This window comes from Talaromyces amestolkiae (genome assembly GCF_001896365.1).
Source record: "Talaromyces amestolkiae strain CIB chromosome Unknown scaffold12.1, whole genome shotgun sequence".
Taxonomy (NCBI): Eukaryota; Fungi; Ascomycota; class Eurotiomycetes; order Eurotiales; family Trichocomaceae; genus Talaromyces; species Talaromyces amestolkiae.
This window is the reverse complement of record NW_024468048.1, coordinates 149,582-175,170: the sequence shown is the minus strand read 5'-3', so window position 1 is coordinate 175,170 and position 25,589 is coordinate 149,582. Positions and strand designations below refer to the sequence as shown.

At 45.5% G+C, this 25,589-nt stretch overlaps 8 protein-coding genes across 8 annotated transcripts; 3 read left to right on the top strand and 5 right to left on the bottom strand.

Annotated features, from left to right (window-relative positions):
* Positions 1-242: 242 nt before the first annotated feature.
* BHQ10_006382 (uncharacterized protein) lies at positions 243-1,594 on the top strand (the record flags this gene model as incomplete). The annotated part of the gene is made up of 4 exons (XM_040878962.1): positions 243-383; positions 447-579; positions 640-763; positions 829-1,594. 4 exons carry the CDS (start codon positions 243-245, stop codon positions 1,592-1,594), a joined length of 1,164 nt encoding a protein of 387 aa, XP_040734886.1.
* Positions 1,595-1,721: 127 nt separating this feature from the next.
* BHQ10_006381 (uncharacterized protein) lies at positions 1,722-2,563 on the bottom strand (the record flags this gene model as incomplete). Its single annotated transcript, XM_040878961.1, has 2 exons — positions 1,722-2,387; positions 2,444-2,563. 2 exons carry the CDS (start codon positions 2,561-2,563, stop codon positions 1,722-1,724), a joined length of 786 nt encoding a protein of 261 aa, XP_040734885.1.
* A 1,536-nt stretch (positions 2,564-4,099) lies between these two features.
* BHQ10_006380 (uncharacterized protein) lies at positions 4,100-7,115 on the bottom strand (the record flags this gene model as incomplete). The annotated part of the gene is made up of 8 exons (XM_040878960.1): positions 4,100-4,470; positions 5,395-5,431; positions 5,484-5,891; positions 5,949-6,318; positions 6,379-6,537; positions 6,596-6,720; positions 6,792-6,885; positions 6,946-7,115. The coding sequence occupies 8 exons, from the start codon at positions 7,113-7,115 to the stop codon at positions 4,100-4,102; spliced, it is 1,734 nt and encodes a 577-aa protein (XP_040734884.1).
* A 691-nt stretch (positions 7,116-7,806) lies between these two features.
* Positions 7,807-9,271, top strand: BHQ10_006379 (uncharacterized protein; the record flags this gene model as incomplete). Its single annotated transcript, XM_040878958.1, has 5 exons — positions 7,807-7,899; positions 7,967-8,361; positions 8,417-8,791; positions 8,862-8,983; positions 9,036-9,271. The coding sequence occupies 5 exons, from the start codon at positions 7,807-7,809 to the stop codon at positions 9,269-9,271; spliced, it is 1,221 nt and encodes a 406-aa protein (XP_040734883.1).
* Positions 9,272-11,238: 1,967 nt separating this feature from the next.
* Positions 11,239-15,253, top strand: BHQ10_006378 (uncharacterized protein; the record flags this gene model as incomplete). The annotated part of the gene is made up of 9 exons (XM_040878957.1): positions 11,239-11,406; positions 11,471-11,757; positions 11,817-12,030; positions 12,094-12,375; positions 13,131-13,180; positions 13,231-14,133; positions 14,201-14,510; positions 14,573-15,023; positions 15,084-15,253. The coding sequence occupies 9 exons, from the start codon at positions 11,239-11,241 to the stop codon at positions 15,251-15,253; spliced, it is 2,835 nt and encodes a 944-aa protein (XP_040734882.1).
* A 1,066-nt stretch (positions 15,254-16,319) lies between these two features.
* BHQ10_006377 (uncharacterized protein) lies at positions 16,320-18,070 on the bottom strand (the record flags this gene model as incomplete). The annotated part of the gene is made up of 4 exons (XM_040878956.1): positions 16,320-16,377; positions 16,446-16,778; positions 16,833-17,801; positions 17,862-18,070. The coding sequence occupies 4 exons, from the start codon at positions 18,068-18,070 to the stop codon at positions 16,320-16,322; spliced, it is 1,569 nt and encodes a 522-aa protein (XP_040734881.1).
* A 3,092-nt stretch (positions 18,071-21,162) lies between these two features.
* BHQ10_006376 (uncharacterized protein) lies at positions 21,163-21,846 on the bottom strand (the record flags this gene model as incomplete). Its single annotated transcript, XM_040878955.1, has 1 exon — positions 21,163-21,846. The coding sequence occupies one exon, from the start codon at positions 21,844-21,846 to the stop codon at positions 21,163-21,165; it is 684 nt and encodes a 227-aa protein (XP_040734880.1).
* A 2,082-nt stretch (positions 21,847-23,928) lies between these two features.
* On the bottom strand, positions 23,929-25,549 carry BHQ10_006375 (uncharacterized protein; the record flags this gene model as incomplete). The annotated part of the gene is made up of 2 exons (XM_040878954.1): positions 23,929-25,095; positions 25,145-25,549. The coding sequence occupies 2 exons, from the start codon at positions 25,547-25,549 to the stop codon at positions 23,929-23,931; spliced, it is 1,572 nt and encodes a 523-aa protein (XP_040734879.1).
* Between the last annotated feature and the right edge of the window lie 40 nt (positions 25,550-25,589).

Sequence of the window (25,589 nt, the reverse complement as noted above, 5' to 3'; positions counted from 1 at the left end):
AATCATAGTGCGTGTAGTCCGCGGATCTCCGGCTCAAAATGGCTCCAGCAATAAGTATAAGTAGAGCAGAATTCCAGAAGAATCCCAGCAGAATCTTGATCGTGTTCAAGCTTCAAATTCTTCAGAAAATAGCAAACAGTAGTCTCCAAGATCTTTCATTTGTTGTATATCAGCATATACCTAAGTATCTTCCACCCCTTCGTCATACACCGGTACGCGGTTTGATTATCAGGCACATCAACATGGATAGTGTCGTATTGCAGATCAAAGAAGTTGTCGGCAAGGCTGATGCGACAGCCAAAGACAGGATGCTGGATATCCTGGAGAATCTTATCTTGGAGCTTCGAGATCCAATGGATGTCCTCTATAACACGTATGGAGCGGTATGTTACATTCAAGCTGTTAAAGTTTGCCATTCATTAATGTCATGTTTGAACACAATTCAGGCAATTCAAATGCCCATGGCCAAAGTCGGTGCAGACATCGGTGTCTTTCGAAAGTTGGCCGAGTTGCAGCCCGCATCTTCACGGACAGTTGATCAACTTGTTGGTGAGACAGGGGCTGATGCCGAATTGCTAGGTGAGTGATTTGTACTGTGATCTGCCATATTCGGTAGGTCGATGCTAAAATTTCTCCCAGAACGGCTTCTTCGGTATCTTGCTTCTATAAATTATATCCAGGAGGTTGGCCTGGATGAATATACCGCCAACAAGTTTACGCATATGCTAGCCAATCCTGTGCTGGAAGCTTCTTTGACTCATGGGTGAGTATTTTTTTTAATCTATACTTTAAGTGAATTCTGGAGGAGACAGGTAATAACTTTCTCAGAGTCGGCAACATGAATCCTGCAATCAACGCTGCCCCAGCATTCCTCAAAGAAATAGGCTACAAAAATGTTAACGACAGCTCCAACACCCCTTTCCAAAAAGCCTTCAACACGAACCTCAAAGCATTCGACTACATATCTCAAAGCCCCGAGATGTTTGGCTCTCTACAAGTCGTCATGACCGCATTTGAGTCAACCAACTGGGTTGAGGGTTTTAACATTTTCCAAGATGAAGTCAATGCCCTGTCTACACAGCCCTCCACACCTAAGAGACAGTTTCTAGTCGACGTCGGCGGTGGCCACGGCCACCAATGCGTCCAACTCCTCCAGAAATATCCTTCTCTCCACGGCAGATTAACCCTCGAAGACCTCCCTGAAGCCGTCGAAAAGGCTCCCCGCAAAGAAGGAATCTCATACATAGCACAAGACTTTTTCAAACCGCAAGTCTGCCACGGCGCAAAATTTTATTACATGCGCCGTATTATGCATGACTGGCCGGAAAATGAATGCGTGAAGATTCTGAGACAGTTAGTTGATGTATTTGCCGACGATTCGAGGATATTGTTGGATGAGGTTGTGCTTCCGGATACGGGTGCGCACTGGCAAGCGACGATGGCGGATTTGTCCATGATGGTTGTTTTTGCGGGCGCGGAGAGGACTAGACGAGCATGGAATAGGCTTGTGGCGAAGGCCGGTTTGAAGATAAGCCATGCGCATACCTATGATGCGAAGAGGGGGTATTCAGTTATTGTTCTGGAGAAGCTGTAGATTGATTTGCACGGGCGGTGGTCGAAGATATGTATATTCTCTACTCCTATGACTAGGTCTCCAGTAAATAGATACACAGATACACAAACTATCTACTTCAAGCTTTAACTGTATGCCAAATAGACAATCAGTACATAGCACACCCTCCACTAGCAGCAATGACCTGCCCAGTAACCCATCTACTCTCCTCACTCGCCAACCAAGCAACGATCTGCGCAATGTCATCCAAAGACCCAACCCTATTTTCGACCGGCGTATTTGCTTTTTGTTTCTCAATAACCTCCAGCGGCAGACTCTGTAGCATATCACTAGGCACAGGTCCCGGATTGACCGCATTCACGGTATGTTTCGCGCCTCCCAATTCCCATGCCCAGCAGCGCGTCATTCCTTCAATCGCAGTCTTCGAAGAGCAGTATACAGACATACCAGGGAACCCTTGACGGCCCCCAATGGAACCAATGTTGATAATACGTCCCGGTGATCGGAGATACGGTATAACTTCCTTGAGCATGAGCAAAGGAGCGCGAACATTCACGTTGTAGACAAAGTCAAAGTCTTCGGCAGCTGTATCGATTACAGACCCCATCCGTTCGACCCCGGCATTGTTCACAAGAATGTCAATATCCGAACCAAATTGACGAATGGTTTCTGCCACGATAAATTTGGGTGCGGACACGTCGCTGAGATCTTTTCGGATTGCGATGGCTGTGCTACTGTTTCCGAGGGCTTTGATTTGGTTGACGACTTCTTGTGCTTTGGCGTCGCTTTTCGGCTGGCTGTATGTTATTGCTACCTATATCATATATGAGTCTTGTCGGCTTTTACATTGAGAGGAAAAGAGCAATATACCTTGGCACCTCTCTGTGCTAGCTCTATGGCTATACCAGCTCCGATACCTCGAGATCCCCCAGTAACTATGGCGACTTTGCCTGCGAGGTATTGAGGCTTAGGTTTTTCTGCGGACGACATTGTATCTAGCTCTTGATTCGCAAGGTCCTGAATACATGTATCTTGAATGTGTTGGCAAACACAGAAGAGGCGTCCATGCCTGAGGCTTTATATGTCTAGGTATTCGTGCCACTACCCTTCCCAGTACCGGATATAATGTAAATTAAATGCCTTGACGATATATCTGTAGCTCCATTAGAAGCGCAAGAGTACAGTCTGCGTGACGAATACGGAGCGGTGTTAGCGGGGACTATGCTAGGGCATGGATTTAGTGCTCAGAAGCGTCTGGTGAATCTACGTACGTCCTCAAGTAATACCTATAGAAGACTGACACCCACTTTCTAATTGAAATCCGGGAGAAGAGTCTTCTTTCAAGAAGTTTTTCAGGAAACCGCGCAGATTATTTTCCATGCATTATGAAGTTGAGTCCGTCTTAACACCGAAAGAAGTGCTCGGAGGTAGAACGGATATAGTAAGTAGTAGAAAGAACTGTACATCAATTATGATAAATTAAACTTTACGCTTCGCTGCACTCCAAGATGTGGGGTTTTCTAGAGCCGGATGTATGGCTTTTTTTACAAGACGTGACGTGTGTATACAACGGAGTTAGCGGGAGTTGACGTGATGGCTTCAACTACCAGTGTGGGGGACGTCAGCGGGATAATAACTAGTCAACGTCCGGATAACCAGGTTGTTGTCTTCTATGTCCGAAATAAAAAGGGGCAAGCTCGTGATCCTATGCGTTAGACCCAGAACATGTTACTCTAGTTCAACAGCGAAATCCGGTTGGTTCATCGAGGACCGTGATGAGCTTTCGTCCGAGCATCGCTATCTCACCATTTTCATACGAAACAATGTTCGTGGGAAGGATTGGAACTTGGAGTTGAACACTTCCACTTTTCCTCAGTCAGTCCACCTTGCTTACTTCTGGGGACTGAAACATTGATAAGATGTCGTGTGTTTGGTAATCCTTTGTCGATCATATTTACTAGCATTTCACACGACCATATAAGCAGTGAACACTAATCCATGTCGAGATCGGGATTTCGTTTCATCTCGTGGGGCTCGGGTCTGTTACAGTACTTCAATTATGTGCAAGTGACAGAGTATACGAAAATACAAGTTGTCCCTTGTATTCCTTCTGCATATTAGCCCGGTTATATACTCAAGAGTTTTGAGCTTCTGCCTTCAATTCGGCCCAGGACCTAATTCTATCGCCGATTGAAGCCGATTTTGCATTGTTTGCTGATAGAAATTTGACGTTATCGCCAAGTCCTCCGTATTGAAATCTTTGCCATCTTCATATGGAACCAACACAGATCCGACCCGTATTTACCAGTACGCAGGCGTCGAGGCCCAATCTTGGCTGGCGATGTCGATATTTGACAAGAGGAACATAGTAAACGTAAAATCTCATGAGCCTAGCGATCTGGTGGTATACCGGGCTTCTGGGTCTTGCCATAGTATCCAAGGCATACCTTGACGTTTGGAGATGGGCGAAACATGACATTTGCCGAGAGAAGCTTGCTTTTCCGGTTTGATGTCGAAGCGAGCGAACTAATTTTGTCCATGGAGCTTGCGCTCGCCGTTGCAGAAGATCTTTCTACCGCGTATGGCTTCGTTCTTCGAGGAAGGGGAAAATCGCGTTTCGTTGGTTGTATTAGTAGGTGCTGCAGCGGTTGCTGAAGCAGGCAGTGGAGCGAGTGCAACAGGAGAAGGTAGCGACGAAGGATCTAATCCAGGCCGGTGAGTAGTCACCGTGCCGTAGACTAGTACGAGATCAATGAGATGTCGAAAGTCGGCTAGTGTGATATCCTCAATGGTCTGGTTCAGTAGCATCCTGTGCGCAGTTTTAGGATCATAATATCCAACTGCAGGAGACCCGGAAGACTTGACGGAGGCCGCGATACTGCTACTGGGGTGTTGGGCTATCCGTGAGATAGTGGTCTCGGTAAACTAATGTGACACAATACCCATGGTTCTCATTAGCCCACGCCGCAAAACCATGGCCGAGCCTTCGACGTAAAATTTTGTTATCCTCAATTTTCTGTTGACCGACAAGAGTGAGCTGTTAGCTCCAACCCACGAATAGTCAGGTAAGATTTAGGTATAATCGTCATCCGTCGCGATGGTTTATTGTTCGATATGAGGAAGAAAAATTCCTGTCCGTTGTCGTAATTTATTCAAACAAATAGAGAAGGGACTTTCCAGCAATCGTTGGCTATTTGTAGAGCAACCCAGGACATAGAATCACGTCGAGTGTAGCTGGGCAATCAGAGAAGACCTTACTATTTCCTCACTCAAAAATCGTATTAGGAGAATCCCTCCTCATTTGAGAACGGAGTAGATAAATCAGCTTACTTTAACCTTGTTCTGAGCTCGCCGTGATAACACAAAATCTTCTGAGCTCCCTCGCATTGTGAATCTGCATCATCTTCGTCGCACGGCCACCATAGAAATTGAGATTTCAGAATTCCTTCCCCCTAGACAATGATATGTTTAGGTGACGAATGTTAAATAAAAAAGTCGTGATACCGAATTATCACGTATCCAAGTACGATTCAAGGGTGGAAATATGATAATTGACGAATCGCAAGTCATTGTCTAGGAGTTCAATTCATTCATGCTCTCCGTCGGTCACGGGGATCAACCGAAGCCCTATATATACGAACTATAGAATTGAACTATCTACAGAACATAGCGGAAGCTCTCATTTTCCCGATCGGTCACATTGAGGAGTTCCATTTGCAGCTGCTGATCAACTGTCATTGAATCCGGTGATCCATACACCCTGTCCCTTCGCTTGTTTTCCCAGGAATAATAGACGTACAGACCTATAAGCGAGCAAATACCTAGACACTGACCAGCAATAGCGGATCGCATACCGGTCTACAAATATTAGCATTTTCCTTCCACGGCACGAGAAAAGAGGGGGACGAACCTCATAAGTAGGCTCCTCAGAAGCCAAATAAAACTGTGGTCCAACTATATTGCCAATACAATATGCAATAAACAACATCGCGCTAACGGTACTCTTCTTCGTCATACCGCCCACATTCGAAGTAATCAAACTGAGCGACAGAGGGATATTAGCTGCAAAGACTGCTCCGAGACAGAGACCGGTCATTTTAGCGACTCGGGCGTCTTCACTCAGTTTATAGACAAGTAGGTATCCGACCATGGCGATGAGGCAGTTGATGATCATCATGATGATACGTGTTGATTTCACGTAGGTCGCGATGCCGGAGGTTATGAGGAGGAAGATGAGTTGGGCGGCACCGGAGGGCATAGAGATGAGGAGGGTCTTGAAGGTGGAGTAGCCGAAGCCTTGGGCGATGATGGCGGAGAACTAAGTATATTAGTATTTTTGTATTCACTGAAGAACGAACGTGGAAATACAACTCACGGTGGTGATTCCGCCATTACACAAATTCACACAGAAAGTATAAGCGACCAGGAACCATGCTTGGGGATCTTTCAACGCAAGCAAGACTTGCTTTGTATGAAACTTTCCTTCATCCAAGAAACCAGTCTTGTTTTCCAACGTCCGTTGAATAGCGATTGCTCGTTCGTGCTTCTTCAAAAACAAGGCATTGGCCGGGGAGTCAGGAAGGAACATATAAAGAACGATGGCGTAGGCCGAAGTCACCGCCCCGAGAATCAAAAAGATCAATTGCCAGGACATAAGATTCGACGAGTGGATGTGACCAATTCCGAAGCCAACGACACCACCGATCGAGTTTGCGATACAGTTTCCGATCCACCAGGCTGCTTGTCTGTGGTTCGTTATTGTTAAATCTGTGTCAAGAACTGAATGACGTGGGTGGTAGACATACCTGAGTGGCTGCTCTTCTCTCTTATAAAACATACCAGTGAGCAAGGCAAACCCTGGGGCAATGGCAGCTTCACCAACGCCAAGGAAGAATCTCGCAGCCATCAAGCCACTGAAGTTCTTGCATGCCGCATGGCACATAAGTACACCTCCCCAGATGAATCTATCAATCGTTAATTCCATCTCCATACTTTTATTAGCTATGGCCGGAGAGAACATACACCGAAACAGCCAGATATTTTCCCAACGGCAACCGGACAATCAGGTACGATGTCGGCCAACTCCAGACCAGGTAGCCAAAATAAAATATAGCGGATGCCCACGAATATTGCATTCCATGGAGGTGCTACATCAGAACAACAAGCAATTAGAATATGTTTTGTCCATACTCAGGGGGGAAGAAAATGATTGCCATACCAAGTCGGCACGAATATTAAACAAAGTAGCCTGACTCAAAGCCAGTTTGTCCATATATTGTAGCATATAACAGAAGCCCATGAGTGGGATCATACTATGCTCACACGACCTGTTAGCAGACCCGATCTTGTATCAACAAGTAGCACTAACTGACATGAAATCAATCTTCATCAGAATTTTTCGTTCCAACTGTGGCGAGGTTTCGACCTCCAGGATCTGACCTAGGTCAATATCCCTGCCAGTATTCCCCATGTCATCAACAACCATGGCTTTGAGGTCCGATATCTGCCTCGTCGCAGACTGTTCGGCGTGTGTCTTCTCCATGTTGAATTTGACTTCACACCCGGAAAGTTTCTATCAAGACAAAAAGGGGGATACGAATCATGAATATAGTAATAGCGGTTTAATGGGAGACGGAATCGATAATCGCAAGGATACCATCATGAAATATATACAATAATCAGTATACTCCTCAGACGATCAACTACCGAATGTCCAAGGCATTCGTATCTGGCTATCTCAACTTTCATGTCTATACAAAGTTCTTTCCAGATAAACTCACGCCAATCAGCGTTACCCATTTATCTCCTTTATCGAAGCGTTATCTTGCCCCCCGCTATGGCCCCACTACGTCGGCAATTGTATGTGTATCATTGGTCTATCGGCAGTTTTCATGCACATCGGCAATTAGACGCTTGGCCGTTTCGTGGGGTAGATAAGATCTATGAGGAATTGTTGGAGAAATGCTTCATTTGTTTGGTGATAGTAGGGTTGACTGTATGGCAAGTGTCACGAGGAGAGATACGGTATATTGGGTAGTGGATTTGGAAGTGTTGTCAGGGATGATAAGAATAACTTGGTAGTGGGTATTAGGCGAGGATGCCTCGGTTGTTTTGACAAGGCTTATCTATATAAGATGGCTTTGTGCAGGTTATCATACCATCTTCTTTGATGCCCCCTGCTATTATTGTTATCAACTGGCTTTGAAAGATAAATCAGCTACTACCTAGCCAAAATGCCTTCCGCGATAACTACCGAGATCGACATCAATGAGGTAAAGGCAGTTGTCGATGCTGCCATTGAAGAGCTCCAAGCGCAATTGCGAGAAGTCAATAGACAAGTATTTCTCCAAAAGGCAGTGAATAATTCGATATTGAAGCTGACAACGTTTTCAGATCTGGTCCAACCCCGAGCTCGCATATAAAGAGCATCACGCCCACGACACAATCTGCAACTTCCTCGAGTCTCAAGGCTTCCAAGTAACTCGCCATGCCTTTGGCTTAGACACCGCTTTTGAAGCGCGTAGCAGCAGCGGTGGCGCCGAAGAAGGCCCTCTTATTAATTTCAATGCCGAATATGATGCTTTACCAGATATTGGCCACGCCTGTGGCCATAATCTGATTGCCACAAGTAGTATCGCTGCATTTTTGGGTTTGTCAGCTGCACTGAAAAAGTTTGGTATTCCGGGACGAACACAGCTTCTCGGAACACCGGCCGAAGAAAATGGTGGTGGGAAAGCCCAGTTGATTGATAACGGGGCTTATAAGGGTGTTGATATCTCGCTAATGGCGTGAGTTATATTCCTACAGAAATTAGTAACGTGTCAACTAATAGAGTCAATGAAGTCACGGAGGCCCATCATTAATGGGTGATGGTGTTGCAGGCACACTTTTCAACGCCCGCAAGCAGATCCAGGTCGAATTCACTGGCAAGAATGCGCACGCTGGCGGTAATCCGTGGGAGGGCATCAATGCCCTCGACGCACTGATTGCAGCATACAACAATGTGGCCGTGCTACGACAACAGATTCTACCCGAGGAACGTATTCACTGCGCGTTCCTGGACACGCCCAAAGTTGCAAATGTCATCCCTTCGTTCACAAAGGCGTACTGGCAAGTGCGCAGTCCGACTTTGAAAGGTCTGACTAAGCTTACAGCTCGCGTGCGAAATTGTATTGAAGCTGCGGCATTGGCGACGGGATGTCAAGTTAAACTGAATGAGTATGTTCCCGTATTCTTCTATACTTAGAGAATGAAAAATGCTGACGAAAATTCGTAACAACAGAGACAGTTTATATACCGATATTAAATTAAACGATACCCTCTGTGAGCGATACCAAAAAAGCATGGGCCTATATGACCGCACCATCATGAAGAAACTAGACCAAGTGATGACTGCTTCATCAGATATTGGTTCGTCTTTTGCCTTCTCTCTACAAATACACCAATGACTAACTTAGAGTAGGTAATGTGAGCTACGTCGTGCCAACTATGCACAGCATGTTCTCCATTCGCGCCGCAGAGGGCGTATATCCCCACCACCCATCTTTCGCTGAGGCTGCAGGAACGGATACTGCACACGATGAGGCTCTAATCGTTGGAAAAGGTTTGGCGTTGACTGGCTGGGAGATGTTGGTTGATGCAGGTCTTTTGCAGCAGGCGAGGGAGCAATGGAAGCATGAGATTGAGAGCGATAAATAATTGAGCTGATAGTAGACGTCGCTCACGATGCTTCCTCTCGTACCCAAGAGCTTCCGAAAAGCTCAATGCCTCCCTCGGATGGGATAAAAAATAAGGAAAAATTCAAAAATGTTCTGATAAAGCAAAGATTATATGCGACACAGTATGTAAACTTCATTATTAACAGGATGATGGTGTTGTGGGTGATCCACAGGCCAACATGTATCATGTCCAGCTACATGTATTAGGTTTACATATTTGGTCAACTAGAACGTCGGGTGTGAGAGAGACTAGAATAATCATGGCGAAATTAGAAATGTAATGTGATGGAAACATGATCTTTCGTATTTTGAATTGTCGCTCAAACCACTATAGATCGATCGTTCGATGACTCTAGATCCGGGGAAATCTCGGATGCTTGCCATGGCCCACAGTACCACGACAAAAGTGTCCGCACCCTTATCCGAGCGCTTCCCGAGAATTCACCGCCTTCTTGAAATGGTAATGAATTAGACACCTCTATAATAGTTAATACTCGATACCACGCGTTTCTGTCGGCAGAAAAATAGCGGTGTGGAAATTTCGGATATGGGGGGGTGCGGGACACTTTGTCGTACCACTGGACTAAAGTAGTTCTAGTACTAAAAAATGGCCACTGGGGTTTCGGTAGAAGCAAGCGATCATGGGCGCATTTCCATTGGAACGAATTTCATACTGTGAGAGGAGTAATTGTCTTTCGACTGTCGAATTCGAGGCTTTTCGGATGATGTCAGATGCATACCATAATCCTGTTGTCCGAAAGCCTAGAACGACGCATCAATGCAATCGATGCCTATGCAGATGGTCAAAAGCCGGTTAAAGCAGCCGACCAGCCATGATTGGCCGGCTCAATGCCAAAAGGTCCAGAGGTCGAAGGTTTCAAGGAACGGAAAATTGAAAAGCTAAGCACAGCCACTAAACTCGTCCGGTGTTAGCATCCACGCGTACCCCGCATTGGCCCCTATTGCTGATTCGTCTCGCTAGATCCGTCGCGTGATGAATGGGACCGTTGACACCGAAAGGCCACGAGGTGGCGTTGGTCTGGATGATGGTATGCGTGCCATAGCAATTTGCAGTCCGACTTACTGGTAGTCGGTCGCCACCGATGCATTTTATCCATTAGAAGGTAATTCTTCCTGTTTGAGTGGCTCCCGAACGTCCATGAACCACGGCTCCTAATGTTCTTGGAAGAAATACCTAAACCGGCGCTCTCAATGCTGTCATATTCTTTCCTCCCGAGTCTTGCGTATTGAATCCTTTCGTGCATTGACCTCAGCCTGTTCCAAAAGACAAATCAGCTGTTTTCATTCTCAGAAGTTTGTTGGGAGGCGATTGTTTAAGATTTCTCTAGCCCATATTAATTGTCGGCCGGAAATGGAGCCAACTCCGTTTTTCCTTGGACATCTGGAGCAAGTTCGGTAATTTTTCCTAGTACAAAACCACAAAACACTGCAAAAGACATATTAAAGTTTGGTGCTAAATTAGATGGCCTGAAGAATGATTTCGTATACGTACGAATAACTACTACTGCCCACTTGCTAGTGTGAGGCGAAAAGAGGAGAGAGTAATCAACCCCTCCAGGTTTCCCCAGATTATAATTACTAGTTCATTGACCCCGTTCTTGTGCGTTTGGAATTTGAGGCTTTCTTTCATTTTGCATTTGCATGAGCGAAGCAAAGAATCGTTTACTGAAGGGACTGTACAAAAGATTAGCGATATTTCGGAACGTTGGCGAGTCATAGAGTGGAGTTGCGACTAAAGAACCATTGCCGATCGAGTCTCAGCAAAACACAACAGAAAATGAAACAAAAAGGTCATTGAGATACACGACGATTCGATTTTGACTTGAATCATACAATTCAACAACACGACAACTGCGCTTCCTGATCTCATACGATATCCGATCCATCGGCAGCCATCATGCATAGTCTTTAGTACTAATACCCAACATGGGAGTGCCGGAATCAGAAAGGGTTACCCGGCCCACGCAGCCGGATGCCCTCGTGCTCGAGGCATGGGGGCAGGGACTGCTGGTTGGAGCATTGCTGGTGATGTTAGCCATTACAATCGCCAACATGCGGAGAAGAGTCCTTCTACACAAGCTGATTCTTGCTGAGGTGAGCTTTACAAAATTTGCCTGCAGAAATGTCAAAAAAGAAATTAACCGAGTATTCGTGATAGCTCTTCCTGGCCATGTTCCACGGAACATGGATCTTCACACATGAACCCGTATACGGATGGTATCTCTCCGTGACAGCGATCGGTCTAAACGTCTCCTGGAGTTTACACAACGTGATCGCATGGATGAAAAATCGACCGTTTCTATCTGACAAGGTGTCGCGATTTTACATTATCACTGTCATCCTGGTGCAGCCATACTGGGTTCTGGAAATATATGCGAATTTCACCTATTTCAACAACATCAACCAGATTTTCATCAAGACTAGGCCTCTTGAGCCTCTTTTCCGGTATGAAAATTGTTCTCGTGATTGTGATAAGAGAAGGTTATGTGCTGATGATTATTAAGTGATCCGTGGTGGTTATTCACAACCTGCTCGTTATTCTACGTTATAAAAAAACAATACGATTTCAGTCTCTTCGAACTCATCAAAGTGAGCCCACGATTTGGCGTTATGCTGTTGTCCATGTGCCTATCACTGGCATTTACGGTGTTCGACATCTTGAGTGTTACCGGGGTGTTTTCCTCTGCTCTTCCGACGGGTGTTGAGCCTTTCTGGAAGGTAATACCTCTACAAACGAAGTCTATATTCTAATATTCTTGCTAATCATATCGGACTGGATAGTTATCGTTTATCTTCAAATGTCTCTGCGACACCGTGATTCTCGACGACTTCAAAACCGCTCTCGACCGCATGCATGTCTACTGGCTACGCAGAATGGACCCGAATCTCGACATCGGGCCATCCTCTGAATATACCTTTTCATCTAATAATCCACTCTCTTTTCAGGACGGAAGACGGAAATCATCATTGCGAGACATTGAATCTCAGGCAGGAACATTAGGGCCATCAATCACAAATCCGGCTGCGAATTATGCAACTCAGCCTAACGCAAAATCGCCAGATGTTAGCGCCACAGAGAAAAAGCAGCGGTCGGGGTCCTTTGTGCATCTTAATTATGTCAAGACTCCTGAACCGACGAGGCAATCGCACATTTCTTAATAGTCGTGCACAGAGAAAGCCTTTACCGGCATCGTCGGTTCGACCCATTGCCGGCATGAACTATAATTAATTTGATGACTTCATCATGTATATATTGATGTTTGAATTAGCGACTTGCGCATGGCTGGTTTTCTAAGATGTTACGAGATGAACATACCCATTGCATTCGCTTCTTATGAGGTACCTTATCACCCGTGCGTGGACGTATCTAGGTGTGATCTTCTGTTAACATGCAGGAGCCTTCATCTACATGAATCATGCAGATGATAAATATTTATCCACCCATATTTAGCATCTACTCGATTAGCAATTTTGTATTTCCGTAGCCAATCACCGCCCTCATTTTCCCCTTCAATGTTGGTAGGCCCCGCTGATTAATTTATTTTGACTCCTATCAATCGCTMCCCGCCGCATACATCCGAGGCCTGAGCGAGCAGCATTCTTTCTCGACGACTCTCATCCTCCCTTTTTTCAAGCACTAACCAACACTTCGTATTGAAGAAGTCCAACGCCGTTGCGCCGTTGGGGCCATATGATTATGCAGTAATGTCCGGCAGAAACGCTCCGCGATCGAAAAACGGTGAGTACACGGCATACAAAGAAGGTCGAAGTCCCCACATGAAAAATTAATATTAATGACACGACCCGCGCCTATATAGGTTGCCAGACATGTCGCCAACGCAAAGTCAAATGCGACGAAAACCGGCCAGTATGCAATCGCTGCGACCGGTTAAGTATAAGCTGTGAATGGGGTTTCAGCAGCAAACATACACAGTCGGGCAAAAGTCTGCAGCTTCGACACGCTCAGTCCGCGGCGAGAAGCCGGCAGTGGTATTTAGCATATCTCCGGCGGAATTATGGCGCACAGTCAACGTCGTCGTCGTGGACGACGAAGGAGCTTATGGGCAGAGGAGGAGGAGGAGCGTGTAGTACTACGACCACGACCACGATTACGACTACGCCCTGGCCCTGGAATGATGGATTGCAGAACATGTTAGGAGTCTCCACGCCTACCGTTCCTATCATGGAGCTATTGACCCCCCCGCATCACGATCTTAGGGCCATGGAATTGAGTAGTCCTGAGATGACTTGCGCCAATGCGCTTACCATGACGGCTGCAGATCAGAACTATTTTCGATATTTTCCGTCATCTTCTGTCGTTTTCTATTATATGAAGTCCTGGGAATGGAGCAGTCTTGGATTTCTCTACAAGGGTCCCGCAGCGACCAACAAGATTATAATGCGAATGATGCTCGCCATCGCCGCAAATGATATGCATCGCCAGGGTTACTTCTCCTCTGCAGCAGAGAAAGAGTCAGCGAGACGACGCGCTCAGTACCACTACGAACTCGCAGTACAAGAGTTCCGGCAATATCTCGAAGAACACGGGAGCGCCAATATCGGGCTGGGCAAAGCCGGACGAGTTTTGGAGTCTGGGTCCGAGATGATATTCTCCATCATGTTTCTCATGATTACATATGAGTGGTACTTTGGGCACTCCGTGAAACATTTTCAGATGCACATAGAAGGGGTACGATGTCTGCTCAAAGCACATCCAGAGATATTTGTGACGAGAAATATTGCGGATACGATATTGATGACGGGGATGAGGCCGGACAATGGGATGTCGTTTATTCCGTCGCAACTTCTTCTTTGGATATTGTAGGTTACACTTCTGTTTCTGTCCGAGATCGGCATCCTAGTTGAGTATGACTAACTCTAGGAACAGGTACATGGAGATTGCAGGCCATCCTCGGGGCCTTACCGGTTCTTTGTACAACACATTGATAGAATCCGGACACTCGGCGCTACATCCGGATTACTTGCATCAATGCGCGCGCATTTGGGGTCGCTGCCTCTGGGCAGAGGAGTATCCGGACCAACAGATCCTAGACGACATGGAAAACCACCGAGCTCTAGAACTTCTTCATCACGCCATTATAATATGGAACAAGATATGGCAGCTTGCCTTGGGAAATAGCGATGACTCTTCAATGACTCCGGAGAAATTGTATGCCGAAATAATGCGAATTCGAGAGGTAAACATCCTATCCCGCTTCCGAGCACAACGGGGCGATACACTGACACAATTGATAAATAGCTATACAGCGACATGTTCATAACCGCCAAATTCACCTCCTCCCTCTCCGCCCACCGCGCCCTATACACTATTTACTTCGCCGTCTGCACCTTCGAAGCCCAAATCCTCTACCACCGACGCATCTTCCACTCCAAATCCCGGTCGCCAAACAATGTCCAACGCCAAGCCGTCGCCAACATTTTGGATTTACTCTACAAACAATACTCTGTCGAACCAAAACTTCTTCAACGCATGCCCTGGTCAATATTCATGGTGATGATTGAGACTGAGGACCCGATTCATCGTGACTGGGCGGAGCAGCGACTGCGAGAAGTGAGGCACTTGCATGAGGGGAACGCACATATCAACGCAGTATTGGATGCATTTGTGGAAAGGCAGAGGATGAATCCGGGCGACATGGTGGATTTGTTTGAAATTTTGCAGATGCAGTACAGGAGGTTTAATGGGTCAGGTGTTAGGATGTTTTAGATACCAGGTTCTTTTGACTATACTTTTAATTATTCATCTTAAGCGATGAATGAGACACCATCATACAACGGATTCATTCCTTTTGGATGGGATTACAACACTTTAGAGGGGCGTGCGAGTCATGTCATCTGTACATCCCCATGGGGTCGTCTCCGAGCGGATATCGGCAAGGTCTCCGATCCCACCGAGGGCTTCTCTCCGACACATTCATAAACCATGCAGAAGTCTATAGAGCATGGAGTATACTATCGTCTCCGGAATATAGAGTGTGTAATGAATTGTGACGAGCGATAGTTCAGGAACGTGAATGTTGTGATTACCTCCGAAATCTCTTACGCGAATCATCAATATTATGATATTAGCGACATGCAAACTCACCTGTAGATCACATTCAGATTCAAATTGTCAAGTGGCATCATCTATCTGTTGAAAATCGTTTTTGAAGCTCGAGAAAGTATATAGTTGAGGACCATAGCATACATCACATCTTTCGCGGTATATTTGACTCTGAAAAAACCAGACCACATTAAAGGTAAACGCTAGCAGATTTTTCGGTGCGGTAGGACAGGGTCTTGGTTTAATCTTGAGTAGACGAGTCATATTGAAGGTTAGTAGGATTATTATGGAATTCTCCCCATTTGTCAGGCAACTTAGGCAGAGCATGATTTAGCGATCGTGTGCATCCGCTGTCAAGAATAAATGTACACATTCGATCAAGATCTGATGTGTTGATCTATTCGTTACGATCTTAAGGCTGGCAGGAAGCGCAACCGCTGAAATGGACTTTTCTTCTGTTGTCCGAGTAGACTGCTCCGGTTATGATTTGGCGGGATATTGGAAAGTGCGTTGTTGTTGATTGATCTCATCGCATCCCTATTTACTATATATTTGCAGAGATTCCCGTTTGAATGTCACCTTCCCGGCTCCATCAAGGCTGAGCTTGCTCATACAGACTTGATCCTTTTTTATAGGTTTTCTTGAGATCGAGCCCTAACTTTCAGTTTTCCAGGTTATCTGATTTTGAAGCACAAAACAAATGTCAACGACAAATTATATGATCATTGGTAGCCAATAATTGCTTAAAAACGCTCCTATGTCCGTATAATCACCGTAGTCCCTCACAGTATAAAGGCTTTCACGCAGAATCTTAATTTGATCTATATTACCTTGCAACTACGTAGATATCATCTTGAAGGTAGGTAGATAATACATGCAATCGTCGTTTCGTGATTGTTTGTTCTTTGTCTTCTAGGGTAGGAAACTGCGAGATATTCGACTTTCAGGCCTTTTTTATGAACTGATCAATCGTCCCGTAGAACATCCATGATGCCTCCGACCTGAACCCGAAAGCGAATAAATATACAAGCAGTGAGGTATATATATAAAGCACTCTTAATAGATATACCTAAACCCTGTCCTCGCCAAATCCCTCCTCTCACGCTCCTTGACACTCAAACTAGGAGCGAGCGTAAAATCGCCTTCCCGCTCAACCTTGTCTAGTTTCTTATTCTCGCGAACAAGAATAAATCGCATCGTGATAGCGCAAGCCATACACACAACGCCTACCCCGGCAATGGTGGCACCGCCAAAGACGTATTGCGGTGCGGCGCTTGAAGGATACAGATAACTGCCATAGATGTTTGAGGTGTTTCCGATCATGTTGACCAGTGCTGTGATTGCGGCACGTTTACCGAGAGGTCGGGGGAAGGTGTTGGGAACCCAGGTAAGTATAATCATGCTAGGAGGCAGTTAGCGTTGATATTCACTAGATAGCAAATGAAAGGGAGCGTACAATGCAGGCTGAGCACCCATAGCCATGAAAAACATTCCGAGGAAACGAGGACCTCGTAAATGGATAGAAATGAGCATAATGTTTCCAGCGATCGTCAAAGCCATTGAGGCACACAGATGAAAGCATCGCTCATTTGTTCGCGAGGCAGACCACATGACCAATAGATTGAGTAGAAATGTAGCCACCCAAACAGGAGCTGTAAGCAACAGTGTCTCAATGTTGCCATAGCCCAACGTGTTGACAACACTAGGAAAGAAAAACGTGACAGTCTGCGAGAGCAAAACGCAATGCTGCATGAGCACAAAGATCCATGTCCGGTAATCGGTAACTGCGAGTTTGGCAACATGCAGTAGGCCCTTGTTACTATCGTCCTCATCGGCGGAGCTTTCTCCAATGTCGTTTGCAATACGCCATTGAGCGTATGCACGTTCCTCTTCGCATAGCCAATTGGTTGTATGAGGAAAGTTGGGAAGAATGAAGTAGGCGAGAACAGCAACGCAAACTGTCATTAGTGCTTCGATGATGAATAGCCATCGCCATGCGGCAAGACCGCGGTAACCGTCCATGTCTTTGAGGACCCCGGCAGCAATCAGGCCACCAAACATGTTAGCCAAAGCCGGACCAGCATAGAAGAACGCAAATCGCTTCGAGAGTTCAGCACGCGTGTACCAAGTTGATAGCATATAAACTGCTCCGGGAAAGTAAGGCGCTTCAGCGAAACCAAGAAGGAATCGCACAGCGAGCAGTCCACCGAAGTTTTGGGCTGCGGCTTGACAACCACTAATTACACCCCAGATAACCATCACTGTGGGTAGATAGATTGCGGGTTTGACGCGAGTGAAAAGCAAGTTGGAAGGGAGTTGCATGAGTAGATATCCGACGAAGAGGATTGAGGTGGCGGTGTTGAATTGGGTGCCATGGAGACCCAAGTCTTGTTGTAAATTACCCAGTCGAGCTTGGGCCAGGTTACTGCACAGCACCAGTTGATGTTAGACATAAGATCCTCCGGCAGCATATTGGTGTACAAACCTTCTGTCAAGATAGCTCACTAGGAACATGTATGATAACAAGGGCAGCATGCGAAAGTCAATCTTCCGAAGTAATTTCTTGTTGTACTCCGCATGCCACTCCTCCGACTTGCCGTTGAATGCCCATGGATCATCCTGTGCCATATACTCAAGCGTCGAGATGTCCTTCTTAACATCGAGAGAGTCTCGCTTTTCTTCGTATTGCGACATGGTTACTAATACTCACTTGGCGGTACAGTCGGTAAGTCGATATGTGAGTACGTACTGCGACCCGAGAACCGCGACTGGTCATTCTAGCAACTTTATAGATCTTTTCTCACCGAGAAAAACATTGGACGTGCCCTTTATGTCACCCGGCAATCAAATTCTGTGGGGAATCTGGGGTTCCCACAATCTCATCTGCATTCGGCCAATGACCAAGTCGCTGGTGCGTGATTGTACTAAACGTCGGAGAGAAATGCGACATAGGAGCCCTAACTGACACCTTGCTATTCAACATCGTTTCCGATCCAATTATAATCACCCAGAAAAACAATAGGCACCTTGTGCCGCGGTATACCAGTGTATGCATGCTCTGATAAATCCGCGAGCTCTGGGATCTTAGATATAGGCTACCTTGAAATCAGGTGTTGATCAAGATCTCCGATGAAAGGTACGAGGAATAAACCAGGAACAACTAGTCGGATAGCATGCCGTGAACTAGGAGTTCTTAGCCAGACATATTGTAATAACTAGCTTGCCACCAAAGCCGACGTGTATGAAAGCCCTAAACTTGAATGATGTGAGATGTTGAGGCAGATAAGCGAAAATAATCAGACACGCTTCTCAAGACACACATTACATGCAGTCACTATACGAAGAATCCATTGAAAGCTACGAGTATATTCAGTATTTCCATGACGAATATCTGTGAAACGTAATATACATTCTTTCCAGATCATCGTACGACACAGCAAGACCGCAAGACGAATCATTGAGCGTATTTTATTCCTTGCCACAATGTCTCCGACTAGTAACATAATCTATAGCTAGTCTTTATCTTTACTGACATTGAATTGAGTCCCGGCCGATCCGGAAACGATTGATGAAGTATTAATCCTCCCAAATCTACCCTAGTGTTGCTGGTGATTTCTACCAGCTAGTCAGATTAGTATATAGGCGTCGAAAAAATACGTGAATTTCAAGGCTTTCCTCACTATTGCTACATGGGATGGGAAGATTGATGCTATAAGACTCATCCGGGAGGAGAACATATAAAAACGTGTTTTTTGACGGTACTTAGCAAGAATAATGGTCGTCCATGACAACATGGAATTACTCATAAGAAAGTCTGTCCGATCTGTGACACCCGTTTAGCATCGATTAGTCGGCCCCAAGAACATGGCCGGGCCCATATTGCTGTCAATATGAGCAAGCGCGAGCACCGAGCAGAGCCAGTGGAGCCAGTGGGGCTTGCTATGCACGTTATGGCTATCATTAAGATGAAATGGCTGAACGACGGTGTGCTAATGGCTTTGGTAACAGGATTAGATGGTTCCAGATAATATAACGTGAAGACAAGGCGCACAGGTGGTAACCCGTATTCCGACATATACCTCGATGCAGTCAGGATTTACTAATCAAGTCCTCACCATTCGTCTTTTTAGATTGAAGATCGGAAGCGCTTATTAAAATTGTCGCATTTTGTGTAATCCTAAGGCTTAAAAGCAGGGAATGCCAACATTAACTAGTAAATACCATACTATGGGAGTCATTGGCACAGAGTAAAGTTCAAAGAACCAATAGAGTATTATCAATAGCAAACAAAAAACGAGATCATAGCACAAGTGGCCTTATATACGCCAAATGCTTCGACTAAGGCTCCATTTAGGCGAGCGAAAATCAATCAGATAAGATTAGATTAGATCCTCAAATGCGCGTTCGTTCGCCATATTCTCTAAAAGTGGGACGCATTCGGCTCAGGAATACATTGAGAGACTTCTTTTGCAGCAGGTACAAGTGCATAGATGCTATTAGACTCATAATCTTGGGCTTTATTGAAAATATCTGGCAAATCCTCGTCCGCATCATTCGACCTACTCACACCGTCGCATTGTCATTTAAATTGAAGCTTGCGCGTGAGTCACGGTCAAAATTTGTCCAGTCATACAAGTTGACTCAGGACAGTCTACGGGTAGTACATATATGTTTGTATGTATGTAGAAAAATCTGTACTTTCTTCAGGTAGTCAATCATATGTAGTTTCTCAATCACAGTCTCAATACCTCCTCGTTAAAAAACTATCTACGAATTCCCACAACAAGCGCATTTTCCTTTACAAAAGTTTCTCTGCCGCCTAGTCAAGAACTTCGTGAGAATGATTACTTTGAAGTTGCTCGCCCTTTCTTCACTCCTGACATGCAGCTGGGGTTTTGAATCATTCATGGTGCGGTCACTTCAACAATGTGAAAACATGGAACCTGGCACACATTTCTACTGCGATTGTCTCGGATCATGTGGTATGGCATTGATTAAATCGTCCTCTGTCATTTGAACATAGCTTACTCAAAAGGGAAAGAATACACGATTCAAGTATCCGAGCTAGGGGGATACTGTGTTTTTCCAGATTTCACTTCCTCGCTCAATTACTGCCTGAAATGCGCGTTGACTTACAACATTTGGCAGGAGTATGGCGACCAAGTCGCCGCTGCTGCCAGTGCTTGTGGTGACAACGGAACACCAAGTCCATCCTTAGCACCTCCTCCAAATGTTTCCTTTGGAAGTACGACAGCTAGCATTGCAGTGATAGCGACAACTTCGAGTACCGTATCTTCCACGAGTACCCAGTCACACGCGGCGACTACCAACAGGACATCTGGTGTAGTATCGAGTACTACAAGTACTGTAAGTGCTTATTAGGACTCTAAATTGCAAGAAAGCTATCTTACACTAATCTCAATCATTAGCGTTCCGTAATTCCGTCAACGTCTGCCGCACCATCACAAGTCACTGGAGCTGCGGGAAGTTCAAAGGAGAAGAGCAATTGGTATCTAGTGATCGGTCTTATAATGATTGGACTCCTGTAGCTAAAGATGTATGTAATACATACACGTTTAATGATTATTGGGTTCTTGTACTAGGTAGGCACTTGAGATTCGGGGTTGCGACAATTGTATTTCGTTATCGAAATATAAACTCCTCAACTATAGTTGTGATATGCATTCGTATATGCCACAAATCCGTTGACAAAATTTAATCCGTACACTTCTCCAAAGCTGTCGGGTAATGAAGAGTACATCGCAGGTTTAACAATCATATGTCGATTAGACAAAAACCACATGACCAAAGAATGGGGTCATATGGAAGCTGGCCTGGCTAGTAGGGCTCCAAGCACCCAATGTTTGGTTGGGATAGGTATCCGGCGAAGTAATTGTACGGAAAAAGTTCATACGCCACGAAGACCCCTTGAGCACATCCACATCAAACAATGCTAGGGGAATCTGCACGGTTGAAGTCCAAGTCTGCGCCTCCTTGTTCAAAGTTGTTGATGCCGAGAACCCGTCAGTGGCCGGATCAGATACAAAGAAATGATCGAATGGAGCGCCTGTGGCGCGGACTTTGGAGGGGTTGAAGACAACGGCTTGATAAGTGACGTTGTTAGGGTTGACCTCAAATTCGAGGTATGTTGTTGGATCGTTTGTGCCATGGTAGATGAAGGCTTCCATTACTTCGTATTCCCAGATATCACCGTTGGTTATCTGGCTGGCGTTGAAGTAGTAGTTTGTTTCGTTGTACGCCTCAAATTTGATTTGGAGGGACGTCGCGTTGTAGCATAGCGATGCTGTAGTAAGTGGAAAAGGCGTGCGGTCCGGATCGGACTCATTGATAGTGGCCACGCCGTAGTGAGGGCATTCTGGTACTTTGAGAGATGGTAGACCAGTGTTGCTTGCCGAAGCAGCAACAGCTACGACAGGGATAGCCAGAATGCTAAGTGGCTGGAAACGCATATTGAACCGGAGGGCATACTACTCGCTACCAATGTGACTACGAAACAATCTAAACAGTGAGGACATACTTCCATTTTTATACTCATGGATCCTTAGCTATGTTTCAAAACATTTCCTAGCGAGTTCAACAATAATATAGGACCGTTCCATCAACGTCGTATTTCGATAGCAACTAGCGTCCCATGCCAACAACACGACTCTTGCAATGGGAATCGCGCCAACAAAAAGCCCGGGGAAGCTTATACCAATGCATAATTAGCGACGGCTCAGCTCTGACCATTGAGCGTTCACAAACGACCGTGACGAGGCTTAGCTTTGGGGCCAGACGAGAGCCAAGACTGCTAGTCTCAATTGACAGCGATGAGGTTACTTTGAATACTCGTGTCTAGGTAACTATATTTGAGGTCTTTAAATCCCAGCCATATGACCTGTAGATTCGTAAAGTAAATCATGCAGATGTCTGTTCTTCGTTCAGTTTAGTGAGTTGTCGAGATTGATCATGCCGTGACTTAAATTGATCTAGACCTTTCCATCCCGGACAAGAGATTAGCTGTTGGTCAGCTCGACAAGCAAAGATAACGAATAGAAATGACTCGAGAACAGATAAGCGCCCAGCTATGTTACATTGTGCCAACGATTTAATTGCCTTATCCGATGTTTAGATTTGTTCAAAACAAAGGAGAGGCTTTAGTACTAGTCTCTGGACGATTCGTGAGATGCTTCAGAACTGCTAAAAAACGCCATTCCTTTGAGTTTCTTCTTCGAAATTCAAAGAATCAATAATGCGCCGACCGTAATCACCATTAGTTGAGATCGATTTTATCCTAGCGATAGAAGGTAGTCTTATAGGCATGGTTCGAGATAACACACATTGATCACTTGATGTACCATTCTGGCCATATACCATGTAAATTATTTAGCAAGTTCATAAAACTTCAGACGAAGCCATTGAATCAACTTAAAGAGAAACACGATACTCGTATAAACCATGGAATCAATCATATAGCTGTCTTCGCTTCCATCACCTTAATATGGCTAGCGTCTACAGCTCTCTTCTTATTAGACCCCTCTATGATCTTATTTGTAGCCGCATTTGCGACTTCATTCGCTTTTTCTTTTCCTTCGAACACTGCTTCAATTAGCCTTCTGTCAATCTGGAACCGAAAGAACGAAAGATCATTCACAACGAAAGCTCTTCCAAAGTCCTTCCGGCCGTTTCCGGAACAAAGAAGAAAATAAAAAGTATGTCGAATTCAAGCTGCAATACACGATTAGCTATTTCCAGGTAATTCGTGCCAGTCCGATGGGTTTCACATATGTCGCAAAGAACACTGCGCCGCGGCCGTAGAATCAGAACCGAGCGATGCCTGAGAACGGCTCATGTAGGGGAATGTTTCGGCGAGATATGCTACAGACAGTCGTTGATTGAGAAACAGAAGAGTACTTATTGCACATCAGAGTATCATATCCAGTGTCATAAGCCGGTGAGTGGGCAAAATTGATGAAAATGGTCAGTATGGCCGCAGCATGAGTCTTTGTGTCCATGAACCTTTCCATAGAGATCGTCCACGTTATAGACTGTTTATAGGCTACACGCACTCAAGAGATATGTTTTTCTTCTTCTGAATCGTGGAGCCAGAAGAGCAGCTGTTTTTCCGGTGACTAGACCCGATGCCGATGTTGATGGACCTGACTACGCTGTGTGTGAAGCCGATAAGTTTCAGATGTCGCTAAGGTAGTACCTATTTGATGTCCCCTACTTAATTGATTCTTATATATTCTCTAGGTGTAGGGTCAACTATTTATACGCCAACAGATGTATGCTAGCCGGTAAATAAATGATTCTATACCCGATAGTCTGTCCGCAAAATCAGATGGACGACGGGTGGACTGATGGTCGCAACAGGACATAACAAATAACTTGCGAGTAATTGCCCAGCGCCTTCGTAATCTTAGAAAGGAAAATTATAACTAGCATGATATGTACATTCTCATCAACCTGGGAATAATCCACCGTTCTAAGGGACGCCTATCCTAATCATAAATCTAGTCAACAATGTCACAAAACAGATTCATTTAGCCCTAAACCCCTGCCTGATGCAATCTTAAAGTCACTGGATCACCAGGACAAGAGGTCAGTGAAACACCATACCGGATTTCTTTCTCGCTGTCCACATCCTCAATTTTGTCAAATCTCTGCAGCAATCTCACCACCACATAACTGGCCCTCATCAGAGCAAACTGCTGCCCAATACATGTTCTGGGCCCCCCGTTGAAAGGAATATACTCCCAGGCTACCTTCCGGCCAATCCATCGGTCCGGGTTGAAGATTTCGGCATCCTCACCCCAAATATCCTTTCTACGCTGTAGGACGTAGGTGCTGTACATGACTGTACGGCCCTTAGGGACGTAGATTGGAGAAGAACCGTCTTTCCCGCCGCCACGAGGGAGTGTGGTATCCGTCGTGGCGCACCGGCGGTTGAAGGGCACGACTGGATAAAGACGAAGAGTTTCATTGAGAAAATGCTGAAGATACTGGCATGATTTCAAAGACGCAAAATCCATGTCTCGTGGCTGATGATAAGTACCGAATTGCTCCAGGATGTCAGTTCGAAGTCTCGCAAACATGTGAGGTTGTCGTGCAAGAAGGAGGATTGTCCAACTTAGCAGCGAGGCTGTTGTATCCCGGCCAGCCAAGAGGACATTTAGAGATTCATCACGCAATTTGATCGGATCCTTTGTGCTATCAGTCAAAGCATCAAGGAATATGTATTGCGATGTGTCCTTTTCGATGCTCTCTTTCTCCTGCTGCTGTGCCTGTTTCAGAGCAGAGTACACATAACGGTCAACAAAAGCGTGTACAATATTGATACACTTCTTGAACTCTCTATTGTAGATGAGCCAATATAGCCTCTCAAACCGCAGGCGCTCTGCAAGATACCACATGCACCGATCAAACCCGTATAGAAAAGTATCATCGGAGGCCTGTCCCGCCTCTTTTTGCAAAGCTGCAATCTGGCTGTCACAGCTTCTACCGAAGAGAAATTCCGTAGCCGAGTCAAGAGTAAGACGAAAGAAGATTGCTTGAATATTCACTGCGGATGACCAGCCATCATGTAGTATTGGAATCATGCGAAGTGCATTATCGACATGTCGTTCTTCTCTGTCGAGATTGCTCATTTGATCTCGGGTGAATTGAGGCCGTAGCAGGGATCGGGAAAAATGCCAACTTTCGCCATCGGTAGTGAACTAGGTCGAGTCAGTCAAGAATTGCTTCAACTGAATAGGCGCTACTCACAATTCCATGACCAACAACAGGATGAGCGACGTTACGACGCATATCACCCAAGCCAAAATCTTTGAACTGAGTTGCTAGCATAGTCTGGATGTTTTTGGGATCTGCGGTGAACAGGTTCTCCCGACCAGCCTGGCGCATGCGAAAGGTAGAAACATATCTGCCATACTGGTTGGATAGAAACGCAATACGCCTCTCTGCCAGTCGTGGTAGAAGCTTATTTTTTGCCGCGTCAAGTGTCTCGAAGAGGGTGGAAATACCGAAAGGGTCCTGGCCGGCATAAAAAGGGGTTTGTTCGCAGCCTAAGCTACGAGCTTTCCGAGCATGACGCCAGGCATAATAGACAAAAGAAATCACGCGCCCAACGGCCGCGAATACTATAAAAACAGCGATAAACTGGCTTTTCATGCCAAGATTTTCAAACCTTGTAGCACTAGTTAGGGGGTAA